General features: G+C 38.9%; 1 protein-coding gene across 1 annotated transcript in view; it reads right to left on the bottom strand.

The window, feature by feature from the left end:
• Positions 1-703: 703 nt before the first annotated feature.
• Positions 704-13,465, bottom strand: part of LOC111583312 (ephrin type-A receptor 7-like) — a 245,918-nt gene continuing 233,156 nt past the window's right edge. The window contains exons 13-18 of the mRNA XM_055017862.1: positions 12,991-13,107; positions 12,762-12,848; positions 11,746-11,898; positions 5,245-5,435; positions 4,044-4,208; positions 704-2,368 (exon numbers count right to left, since the gene is read on the bottom strand). Coding sequence (XP_054873837.1) covers positions 2,254-2,368; positions 4,044-4,208; positions 5,245-5,435; positions 11,746-11,898; positions 12,762-12,848; positions 12,991-13,107 — 828 coding nt within the window. The 3' untranslated portion in view covers positions 704-2,253. The remainder of the gene's footprint in view (positions 2,369-4,043; positions 4,209-5,244; positions 5,436-11,745; positions 11,899-12,761; positions 12,849-12,990; positions 13,108-13,465) is intronic.

The following is a 13,465-nucleotide window of genomic DNA, read 5'->3' as shown; positions in this document are numbered from 1 at the left end:
TTAAATATACTACATATATAGCTGGTGGTAAATTCAAAAATATGTAGACGAGCAAATCAAGTATAGTGAGGGTGATGCAGAGTAGATTGATGGAAATGGGCAGCTGGAAGCAGTGGGCTGGAGGAAGGTCAGCAGCAGCAGCATCCCACAGATGGAGATTAGGCCAGTTGGAAGCTTGAGATGAAACTCATTAAGTCTCCAACTCCATTAAGAAGTAATATAAAGGTCTGGACTGGTGCTGGTGAATAAAAACATCTGGATAGCGTGCACACTGTGACACAGTGCAGCTTCATCTGCATTTCCATCACTTCCCTGAAGGTGGCGATAGTTGGGTTTGGGTTAACCCTTCCTCTGAACACTGAGGTTCTTTATCAAAAACTTATTTTAGATGCTTTAAGGATTTTCTTGTCAAACTTAGTTACTGTAGTAAATTTATCTCTTCAAGAAGTCCGATGTGCTTCCAAAAGAGAGATTTGTCTAACAGACGTTTCATTTTTTTCCCCGTCTTCTTGATTTAAAGAACCAATACAAAGCATCCTTACCAAAAGTCTTCTTAAAAAAATACAATCTGCTGACGTACACGAGTATATTTAAGACTATACTGTCTACAAAGCTTTTTAAATGGATTGGTTTTATGTCTACAAGTATATTTTTAATTTAAATTAAATTCAGAAAAAGAAGACAGTCAGAAAAAACACTTGGATGTATTGGAGATTTTTTTAATAACATGTTTCAGTATTGCAACAGCCATCAGATTTTTCTTCGAATGGGTAAAAATCATTGAAAACTAACAAAAAGAGACTAAATTTTTTTTCCAGTTTTATATTCCAAACACCAGAGTTTCTAGGCCATGGCCCTATATTCAAACAAATAAAACCCTTACACAGTGAGCAGATATTATATTCAACATGTTGTTCTCCAAATTATAAAAATAGATTTAGCATTTTCAAATACATATTTACAGTATTAAACATGTAACGGTCACAGCGACAGACAGGGCAAGGTTTTCATTCATCGTGGTGTCGATTTCCTGTTTGGTTCATGTTACCGTCGGATATGTTAACATGTGCATGAAAACACCCAGAATGAGTTTATTTCATTTGACAGAACGTTTACGGAGGAAAAATAAAATAAAAACCAAATAGTTGCAATAATCCAGTCGGAAATTTATTGTGAAAGTCTACAGCTTCTGCCTGCGGGTGAAATATGACAGAAAAAGTGGATTCTGATCGCTGTACAGCGAGAATTCTGGGAGAACCACAGATTAACCAGCAACTCAAAATGAACAACAGCAACGAAAAAAACCTTTGACATTCTGCAACACAAATGCCGTAAACGTTCACCAAAGTAAAATGAATCCAGTGTTTAGAAATACACAGATACTGTGTGCTGACGCTAAAAATCTCTAAAAAACAAACTACTAATCTTTTCAGGTAGACACTCACAGTTCATAATCACATTTAAATAGTTAAATAAACCTTCCTGACCTCCTCTTCATCTATAAACAGAAATAAATATGGATAAATATCTAAATTGGACCATCTTCCAGAGGTGGTCCGACGTCTACACAGAGCAATAAAACCGGAGGATCGTGGCGAAAAACAAACACAAAGCATGAAGGAATCAAAACATTACGAGGAGCAAAACAGACAATCAAAATCAACCCTTTTCGCTTTACAATTATCCGTTTGTCACCCCAGAAAAGGGGTAAAAGCAGGTTGATATTCCTGAAAGAGCAGTTTTATCCACCAGGAGCATCTTTAAATAAATCCAACAGCTCCGGCCTCACAGCTCGCATTCCTCCAAGAAACCCACAAATGTTCCTCAAAGAGATGACGTGACTCTGGATCCCGGTAGTGGAGCAGTTCCGAGAGAAGATGTTCGGTCCGAAGCCGGTGAGAGAAGTTCCTGTCGTTGCCGATATATTGTGTTTATTTAGTCGCTGTAAAGGGAAATTCCACCCAAAAACAGGTTTCCAAGCAGAGGAAACATCTCATTCATCTTCCAGAAGCGGCCGACACAGTTGCTGAAGGTCACAGTGCAGATAGAGGTCGCATTAAGAGTCGCATGACATCGATTCTCTGCTTCCCACGCCGCTGCCATGGAAGGAAGGAAGGAGTGGAGGAAGGCATGAGGAGTGAATAGAGGAGTGCAGTCGGCTGAAAGATGAGCTGTCTTTCAGTCTGGAAGATCTTCTCATCTCCATCTGTCTTCCTCATGCACATGTCGGTTCTGCAGCAGCTGCAGCGGCGCTCAGACCTGCACACCGCGGCCATGCATCTGGATGACCTGCGCTCGCAACGTCTGGATGGCGGCCAGGATCAGCTTCTGGTGGTCCAGAGAGGTGATGCCCAGACTCAGCACGTCTCTGTGGACACAAAACAGGAACTGAGATCAGATGAGAGCTCTGATTAGTGGTAGTATGACTCCTCCTACACCTCCTGATTAGTGGTACTATGACTCCTCCTATCCCTCTACCCCTCTACCTCTAACCCTCTATCTTTACCTCTCTACCTCTTCTGTCCCTCTCAACCCTCCTTCCAGCAGCAGATGGGTCCCCCCACATTAGAGCCGGGTTCTGCTCCAGGTTTTTTTTCCCTGTTAAAAGGGTGTTTTCCTGCCACTGTCTCCTTAGGGCTGCTCTGGGGGTTCAGGCATATGGGTTCTGTAAAGCGTCTCGAGACAATTTGACTGTAATTGGCGCTATATAAATAAAACTGAATTGAATTGATTAGTGGCAGTATGACTCCTCCTATACCTCCTGATTAGTGGTACTATGTCTCCTCCTATACCTCCTGATTAGTGGTACTATGACTCCTCCTATACCTCCTGATTAGTGGTAGTATGACTCCTCCTATACTTCCTGATTAGTGGTAGTATGACTCCTATACCTCCTGATTAGTGGTAGTATGACTCCTCCTACACCTCCTGATTAGTGGTACTATGACTCCTTCTAGACCTCCTGATTAGTGGTACTATGACTTCTTCTGTACCTGCAGCTCTGATTAGTGGTACTATGGCTCCTCCTACACCTCCTGATTAGTGGTAGTATGACTCCTCCTATACTTCCTGATTAGTGGTAGTATGACTCTTTCTATACCTCCTGATTAGTGGTATAATGACTCCTCCTATAACTCCTGATTAGTGGTACTATGACTCCTCCTATACCTCCTGATTAGTGGTAGTATGACTCCTCCTATACCTCCTGATTAGTGGTACTATGACTCCTCCTATACCTCCTGATTAGTGGTATAATGACTCCTTCTATACCTCCTGATTAGTGGTACTATGACTCCTCCTATACCTCCTAATTAGTGGTACTATGACTCCTTCTAGACCTCCTGATTAGTGGTACTATGACTCCTTCTAGACCTCCTGATTAGTGGTACTATGACTCCTTCTATACCTCCTGATTAGTGGTACTATGACTCCTCCTTTACTTGCAGCTCTGATTAGTGGTACTATGACTCCTTCTAGACCTCCTGACTAATGCTGAGTCTGTGGTTTACTGATTTTTAATTCATCTTCCAGGATATTTTTCCATCTTTCCTCAGATTTGGTAGGTTTTTTATACGGAATGATGCTTTTGCCTCAAGTATTAATATCAAGCGATAAGTTCCACTCTACTGGGAGTGTTTACCCCTTTTTCCCTGATAGATAACTATATTGAGGAATAATTGTTGCTGATTAACATTCTGACGATGAAATTAGTGATACATTTTTTGTTTTAGTTTAATAATAAAAGGAAAACAGCCACTTGATGGATAAATTAAATCTAGTAGAATCCAGTAAACTGCATTTCAATTCTCTACTACGTTATCTGCAGTGGGAGAAGTATTCAGATACTTTAGTTGGGTAAAAGTATTGCTATGCTGTGGAAATACTCCACTATAAGTAAAAATGTTGCATTCAAAATGCTATGTAAGTAAATTTATGTTGTGTGCAAAATGAACTTTAAGTATGGAAAGCAGAGATAAAAACAGAGATTTGTGTAGTTTTCTCTTCAGCTGCTTCCTTCTTTACCACAGTAAATGTAAACTTACTGTACGGTCATTCGAGCCACAGACTCCAGGTAACAGTATCCTGCAGCCGTGAAGTTGTCCTTGTAGCGGCCCATATCCATGGCGTCCAGCCATTCTCCCACCGAGCTGAAGGAAGACAAAGAGGGCAGAGGCCTTTCAGCCAGCGAGATGGACGAACTCAGAGTTCTGGAGGAGGAAAAATAATGTTAGGATGTGAAATTTATAGTAAATAATGGAAACAGCCACACAGAAATCAGGAAATATGTTTATTTATTTGTCATATAGGACCCAAAACTAAGTTCTGTAAAACATCCTGGCTGAAATTTGACAAGTTTCAAGTCAAAATAGGAAAAACTGACTTGTTAAACTTTAACACATCAGATTGTACTGATGTTAGAGCCTCAACAGTTGGAGAAATGTGGACCAAAGACGGTATTTTAGTAGAAATATGGATCCATCCATAGATATACACTGAGAGGAACTTTATGGAGACACTAGACCAGCCTGGGTTGAACACTGTGCGCTTTTTCCATTTTAAGTGTCACAAAGTGTTTATTATGGTGATTTTGGACCATTTTTAATGATTCTGGACAAGTTTCAATTCATTTTGGACAGATTTTAAGTTAGAATAGAAAAAATGGAGGTTTGGGTTTCTAGGGCAAAAACACAGCTCTCAGAAACTTTTGCACATCTTTCCATTTTAAGGAGCCAATAAGTATTTATTACTGTCATTTTAGCCAATTTTTGAGTCATTTTTTGTCAAGTTTCAATGGCTTTTGGACACATTGTGAGTAATTTTGGACAGATTTCAAGTAAAAACATCTAAAAACTGGAACCTTGTCTGGTCAAACTTTAACCCATCAGATTTTACTGAAGTTAGAGCCTTAGCACTTGGAGAAATGTGGACCAAAGACTGTATTTTAGTGGAAATATGGATCCATCCATAGCTATACACTTACAGGAACTTTATGAAGGCACTGGACCATTCTCAAGTGATAATTTGGAACTTTTAATTTTTTTTTTTTCCATTTTCAGGGCAGATAATTAGAAATTTGAGGTTTCATGGATCCATTCAATCCTTCTGATCTGATGGAAATTACTCTGTTCTCACCACATTTCATGAATGTTGGAGTTTTATTTCTGGAGATATTGAAGCCTGAAACACAAGAACTTCTCAGAATTCTTCCAGAACTGAGCTTCAGGTCTTGTCATTTAAACCCACCTGCGCGCTAACGTGGACGAACCGATGCCGTCCGGTGAGCGGATGCTCTTGCTGAGGGCCGAGTGGATCTGGCTGAAGCTGGGTCTCTCCGTTCTGTCTTTCTGCCAGCAGTCCAGCATCAGCTGATGGAGATGAGGAGGACAGTTTACCGGCGCCGGCAGCCTGAACCCATCCTCGATGGCCTTTATCACCTGCAGACAGAACCAGACCAGCTTAGACAGCGCTGGGATTTTACAGAGCTTACCTTGTAACTGGATGCATTCTGAATAAGGACAGTTTGTCCTACTTTAAAATCTGAATAAGATTCTCAAAATCTTTATTTCTTTACTCTTATTTTCCCAGAACATGTGCTTTGGACAGCAGAGATAATTGGTTCATAGTTTAAATAAGAGATCCAGACCTTTAAATACTATCTTTAATTTAAATTTCTTTTTTAATTTTATTCTTTTTCTTTTATATTTTCTATACATTTAGAAAAATACTTTTATAGTCATATTTACATTGAAAATCAGGCTGGTCTATATTATTTTTGATATATATTTTATTTTAGTCTTTGAAAATAATTTTCATTTTATTTCTTCTGCATATTTTAAATAGTTTTCTAGTCATAATCATTTTGAGATCCAGATTTCTCTATAATTTTACCTACGAACTAATTAACATCGACTCTTCATGGTGCTACAAACAAACATCTTTTTAAATTTAAATCTCATGTTTATTCATAGTTTCCTGTGCTGCTTGTGAACAGATGATGTTTTCAGGAAAAACCTATTGCCTGTTTGAATATTATTAGAATATTATAATTAGTCCTAACATGAACTAATTTAATAAATTCACACAAACAACATATATACAGTATACTTATACAGCACTTTTCTAGATGCTTTACAAAGAGGGCAAGAATGTGAAAAAATGGGTCAAATTAATGGAGAAAGAAGCATTGAGAATATGGGATTATGTGGTGAAAGATGTGTTTTTATGGATTTGTTGAATCCGTAAAGTTTAGAGGATTCTCTGATGTTAATTTTATTGGTGTTGTCTTTATATTCTACATTTTGTATTAACCTAAGAGTCTTTTTTGTCATTTTTTTACTGGATGTAATTCGGCATTTTATGTTTTTGATGCATTTCTGCTTAAACTCTGAATAATATAATTGACAAAAATGGCCAAAAATTAACTCATAAAAGTGTTTGGGGGGACAATTCATGACCCCAAACTTCAGGCAATTCCATATTTTCCATGAAAACTCCCACGTTTATCCATGTGCTAACATAACTGCACAAGGGTTTTCTAATCATCTTTCTTTTTAGTTTAAGAATTAACAAAAAAAAAGCTTAATTCTCTTAACCAGTGGTTCCCAGAGTTCTTGGTTTATAACCTACTACAAAAGAGCCTGTCTCATTTAAATTAACCACATTTCAATACAGACACAGACCCCTCATTTTTAAATTTGCCGATATTTATCAAAGAAATGTTTTAAGCTCTGGGATAACAATTTCTCTCATCAGGCCTGAAGAGGTTTTGAATGTTAGCTCAGGGTAGCTTTCAGCCATTTTAACAGTCGCAGAGCTAACTTTTGTGATCGTCAGCATGTTCGAGGCAGTATAAAGTTACGTGAATGTTTTCCATGTGTTTGTGGTGAGGTTTGTGATATACATCAACTAACAGGACAAGCCTTTCCCATCCTTACGATTGGCTTGTATTTCCTTTCACATTATACATGCTTCCCTTAGGCAATATTATTAGGAAGCACTGTATTAATTTCCATTGTTAGGCTGATGACACTCAATTGTATTTATCTATGAAGCCAAATGAAACTAATCAGCTAGCTAGACTGCAAGATTGTCTTAAGGACATAAAGACCTGGATGACCTATAATTTCTTACTACTAAATTCAGACAAGACTGAAGTCATTGTATTTGGCCCCAAACATCTTAGAGAATTGCTTTCAAAGCATATAGTTACTCTGGATGGCATTACATTGGCCTCCAGTACTACTGTGAGGAACCTCGGTGTTATCTTTGACCAGGACATGTGCTTTAACTCGCACATAAAACAAATCTGTAGGACTTCCTTTTTCCACCTGAGAAATATTGTGAAAATCAGGAACATCCTGTCTCAGAGTGATGCAGAAAAACTAGTCCATGCATTTGTTACTTCTAGGCTTGACTACTGTAATTCCTTATTATCAGGTTGTCCCAATAGCTCTCTGAAACATCTACAGCTGATCCAAAATGCTGCAGCCAGAGTACTGACGGGAGTTAGCAAGAGAGATCATATTTCTCCTATACTGGTTTCTCTTCATTGGCTTCCTGTGAAATCTAGAATAGAATTCAAAATCCTTCTTCTGACATATAAAGCTCTTAACAACCAATCTCCATCATATCTTAAAGACCTGATAGTACCATATTATCCTAGCAGAACTCTTCGCTCTCAGACTGCAGGCTTACTTGTTGTTCCTAGAATCTCTAAAAGTAGAATGGGAGGCAGAGCCTTCAGTTATCAGCTCCTCTCCTGTGGAACCAGCTCCCAGTTTGGGTTCGGGAGGTGGACACCCTCTCTATTTTTAAGACCAGGCTTAAAACCTTCCTTTTTGACAAAGCTTATAGTTAGGGCTGACTGGGGGACCCTGACGGGGTATGCTGGTGTTTTCATTTGCACAGCTGACTTCCCCTCTTGACGTCCCTTTAGTTCTGCCCCTAGTTCTGCTGCTATAGGCCTAGGCTGCTGGGGAACCTCTCTTGATGCACTGAGCCCTTCTCTAACTACCTATGTATTTAATATATATACCATTATTGCATTACATTCACTCTGTTTCTCCCTGTGTCCTTTCTTCGAGTGTCCCTGATCCCAGAGCTGGATGCTTCAGATGTGTGGTTGTTCTCCCACCAACTGGCCTAATCTCCATCTGTGGGATGCTGCTGCTGACCTTCCTCCAGTCCACTGCTTCCAGCTGCCCATTTCCATCAATCTACTCTGCATCACCCTCACTATACTTGATTTGCTCGTCTACATATTTTTGAATTTACCACCAGCTATATATGTAGTATATTTAATGCCAGAGCCATACACCATAGCAGTAAACTATAATCAGCTTCCATGTTAGTTGTACTTTGCATGTATCATCTGTCTTATCATGCATGTATTATACTGTGTGTTTTATGGTCCTTGTGTCCCCCCCCACCTCTCTATCTCTACCTCTCTACCTCTCTACCTCTATCCCTCTATCTCTAACCCTCTACCTCTTCCCCTCTATCTCTATCCCTCTATCTCTACCTCTCTACCTCTTCTGTCCCTCTCAACCCTCCTTCCAGCAGCAGATGGTTCCCCCACATTAGATCCAGGTTCTGCTCGAGGTGTTTTTCCCTGTTAAAAGGGTGTTTTCCTGCCACTGTCTCCTTAGGGCTGCTCTGGGGGTTCAGGCATATGGGTTCTGTAAAGCGTCTCGAGACAATTTGACTGTAATTGGCGCTATATAAATAAAATTGAATTGAAATTGAAATTGAATTGAATATAATATATAAACAGCTTTTAAATTCCAAATGTGTTTTGTTCTTTGTAGGAATTAAACAGTTTTTCTGATCTAGACATTTATTTTCATGTCCTCTTTCAGTGATAAACTTATCTATGTTTTCATTAATTTACTACCAGTTGAATTGTGTTTTACATCAATTAATGCAGAAATCTGAGTTTAAATTACACATGATGTTAAGTTGGTGTCGACACAACTCATGTTGGTACTGAAAAAGGTTTTTCTGAATCCATAAATCAGATTTTTTATTTTGTTACTGTGCATGTAATGAACTGGTAGGTGGTCAGCTGAATTACTTCTGAAAGTATTCCTGATTAAACAGTAGAAAAGTGCTGCTGCGTCACTTTCTGCTGTCACTAATTATATTTTGTTCCTCCGCCTGGTTTGCATCTCTCTGTCCCTTTAAGGTGACCTTACAAGCAGCAGCTACTGCAAAACAAACCTAATTTCACACAGAGATATTGCAAACCTCGTCTGAGCTGAATACAAATGTGCATTAATGTGTGAACAGAAGCAGGAATCAGCAAACATTCTGGCAGAGAAGGAAGGTTTCGCTGCACAATTCAGAATCATCCGAGGCGACTGGGAGGTCGTTCAGCAGGATATTCGATGTGTCCGAGTGCTACTTCACAGGATATTTGATGGTCTAACTTTTTAATTCCCATAATGTCATAGTTTGTAGATGTGTGAATTAAAAAAATCTGAATCCAGACAAGTTTGAAGCAGCAAATGGATCAGAAAAGTCACTGCGTTCCTAAAAAGCTGCAATAATAGCAGTCGAGAAATAAATTGTTAAATACAGGCTCAGAAAATAGCAAACAAAAGAGAAACACCCAACACAAGACGACATAAAGCAAAAATAATGACACACAAAATGACAGAATTCTGATAAAATGACCACAAAGAGACAAAAGCTGCACAAATAAGACACAAAAACGAGACAGAATCATCTACATCTACTCTTAGAACTTTTACATTTCCAATAATAAAATATTTTGCAGACGTGAATTAAAGAAATCTGACTCCAGACAGGTTTGAAGCTGCAAACGGACCAGAAGAGTTCCTGTTTCTGTAATCTGTGAGTCAGTGTAGATAAACCATTAAACACAGAATCAGCATCCATCAAACTAATGTTGTCAGAACACAGACATCCTCCTGAGCCGCTCCAACAAACACAATCTCCCAGAACATAATCACAAAAACGACATCCGTCAGCAGCATTCTTACCTGAAACACTCGCCGTGAGCCTCCATCTCACTAAAGAGCATTCACAAAATGCTTCTCAGCGTTTGACATTTTCCATTTAATCAGAGCCGGGAGCTAAAGGCCGACTCGGATCACAGGTGGACCGGCAACAATCCTCCTCCCATATAATGTAGAATCTAAAGTGGATTAATATCTGGCCGCTCTACGAGCTTCACCTCTAACCTCCTCCATGGGGAAGTTTGATAATATGAACCAGAAAGTTTGTCCTGCTTTTAGAAAAGGGTAGCGGAAAGAAAAGGACTCTCTGAATCACTCATGCATATTCATTCTGGACATTCAAACACATTATCATTATCATCTGGTGCTTTTTAACCATGAACGTGCCTGAGTAAAACCAGAAACGAGACACAAAATGACACAAAAATAAAAGACTGAACAATAAAATCAATTCACAAAACGAGACACAAAGAGACAAAAAACAACACAAGAAATCTACGGCCATGAATGAGACAAAAAACTGAAAAAATAAGACACAAAATTGACATAATGGAGAAGAAATTACCACAAAGAGACAAAAAATGTCACAGAGAGACATGAAACAAGGCAAAAGACAACAAAAAACGACAAATGAACAAATAGAAATGAGACATAAAACACCACAACACAAGAAAAACACGAGAAAAAATTAGAAACGAGACACCAAACGAGCTCCATTCTGACATAGAAAACCTGCTTCTTTATTTCAGCTGCATTTTCCTCTAAAAGTGGAATAAAAACAAGCTTTTTTGTGAAGGACAAAGAAGTGGAAGCAACAAATCGCAGCATCCACCAGCGTTTGGTTGGAAATAACACGTTACTATATCTGCTGAACAATCTGTTCCTCAAACGGAGCTTTACATATCCTGAAAGAATCCTCAGAGGAAGAAGGGGGTCAAGGCGTCCTCAGGAGGAAACCGGATCGGTCACGGAGCTGAAGTCGCCTTAAAGAGACGACTGAGACTCTGCCGAGCTTTAATAAGATCCACACCGAGTTCATTCACTAACAGAATCACAGGGAGGCAGGAAGATAGAAAATAAAGGAAGTGACCAGAGGGATGGACTGACTAAACTCACAGCCTGATTCACCACAGCCCGAAATGAGACAGAAAATTACAAAAAACCACATGAAATAGAAAAAACTGAAATAAAACAACAAAAAACAGACATAAAACCACATGAAAGAGACATAAAATGACATAAAACAGAAATAAAACTACAAAAACAGACATAAAACCACATGAAAGACACATAAAATGACAAACCAGAAATAAAATGACATGAAAGCTACATAAAATAACAAAAATGAGATATGAAATGACAAAAACCAGACATAAAATCACATGAAAGAGACATAGAATGATAAAAACCAGACATAAAACGACAAAAAACAGACATAAAATGACAAAAATGAGATATAAATGACATATAAAATGACAAAAAACAGGCATGAAATGACGCAAACAAGACATAAAATGGCAAAAATGAGATTTAAAGTGACAAAAACAAGATATAAATGAGATATAAAATGTCACAAACCTGACATGAAACGACAAAAACTGGATTTAAAATTCCAAAAATGAGACATAAGATGACACAAACAAGACACAAAAGGACAAAAAACAAGATCTAAAGTGACACAAACGAGACACTTAAAGACTTAAACCCAGCCGAGACCCAAACAGTCTCCAGTCTGGAACGTGGAGGATCCACCAGGAGAACTTACGTCCTGGTTGCCCATGTCCCAGTAGGGCCTCTCTCCGTAGGACATCACCTCCCACATTACGATGCCGAAGCTCCAGACGTCGGAGGCCGAGGAGAAGCGGTGGTATTGGATGGCCTCGGGGGCGGTCCACAGAACCACACTCTTCCCTCCTTGCTGCAGGAATGAGTTAAGAAAAGAAATATTTATATTTACCCTCTAATACATTTACTATCTAATACTACATTTATCCTCTCGTACTACAGTTACCCTCTAGTACTACATTTACCCTCTAATACATTTACTATCTAATACTACATTTACCCTCTAATACATTTACTATCTAATACTACATTTACCCTCTAATACTACATTTACCCTCTAATACTACATTTACCCTCTAGTACTACATTTACCCTCTAGTACTACATTTACCCTCTAGTACTACATTTACCCTCTAGTACTACATGTACCCTCTAGTACTACATTTACCATCCAACACTACATTTACCCTCTAATACTACATTTACCCTCTAATACTACATTTACCCTCTAATACTACATTTACCCTCTAATACATTTACTATCTAATAATACATTTACCCTCTAATACTACAGTTACTCTCTAATACATTTACCCTCTAATACTACATTTACCCTCTAACACTACATTTACCCTCTAATACATTTACTATCTAGTACTACATTTACACTCAACTACTACATTTACCCTCTAATACTACAGTTACCCTCTAATACTACATTTACCCTCTAATACTACACTTACCCTCTAACACTACATTTACCCTCTAGTACTACATTTACCCTCTAATACGTTTACTATCTAGTACTACATTTACCCTCTAATACTTCATTTACCCTCTAGTACTACATTTACCCTCTAGTACTACATTTACCCTCTAATACTACATTTACCCTGTAGTACTACATTTACCCTCTAATACTACATTTACCCTCTAGTACTACATTTACCTTGTAGTACTACATTGACCCTCTAGTACTATCAAGGTCTTTCTTACCAGGGTGGTGTAAACGGCCTCTATCTTGTCCTCCTGCAGCGGTCTGAATCCGGACACTTTACAGACGAGGTTGGAGTTCACCAGAACCTGAGACCAGGAGAACAAACGGTTAGGAGGAAACCTTCTCAGCATCCTGGGGGGTGACGACTGATGTCTACAGGAGCCAACGTTCTTTATTTTCACTGCTTTTACGATCCGACGGGAGGAACAGCAGTCGAACATCCATTACCTTGTGTGCAGCCAGACGTTTGTGCACGAAGCCCATCTCGGTGAGGTACTTCATCCCCGACGCGACGCCGGTCAGCATGTCCATCAGCTGCATCACGCTCAGCTGACCCTCGTGTTTCTGGAGGCCATAAGAAGATCAGATGGAAACAGAAAGAGGAAGCGGTGCTGCAACACACTGAATCTTTTTATTAGCAGAATAAAATCCAAACGTCGTTCCAACGCCAGCAGATGGGAGCAGTTTACACAAGATCACAGCAGAAACTCCATTTGTCCCGTTAATTATGTCTCCCTGATTACTGCAAGAAGCACCACCGCCCCGGACTGCATCATTATTATTATTATTATTATTATTATTATTATGAATAATAATAATATAATGCAGTGAATTTAGGATTATTGGAACAAAAAACACATTTCTGAGGCAACACAGAGGAAAATAATGAGTCTTAATTCTGTTAGATAATGAGAGAATACAT

The sequence above is a fragment of the Amphiprion ocellaris genome, chromosome 15 (genome assembly GCF_022539595.1).
Source record: "Amphiprion ocellaris isolate individual 3 ecotype Okinawa chromosome 15, ASM2253959v1, whole genome shotgun sequence".
NCBI lineage: Eukaryota > Metazoa > Chordata > Actinopteri > Pomacentridae > Amphiprion > Amphiprion ocellaris.
The sequence above is the reverse complement of the archived record's forward strand: the minus strand, read 5'-3'. Positions and strand labels throughout refer to the sequence as shown.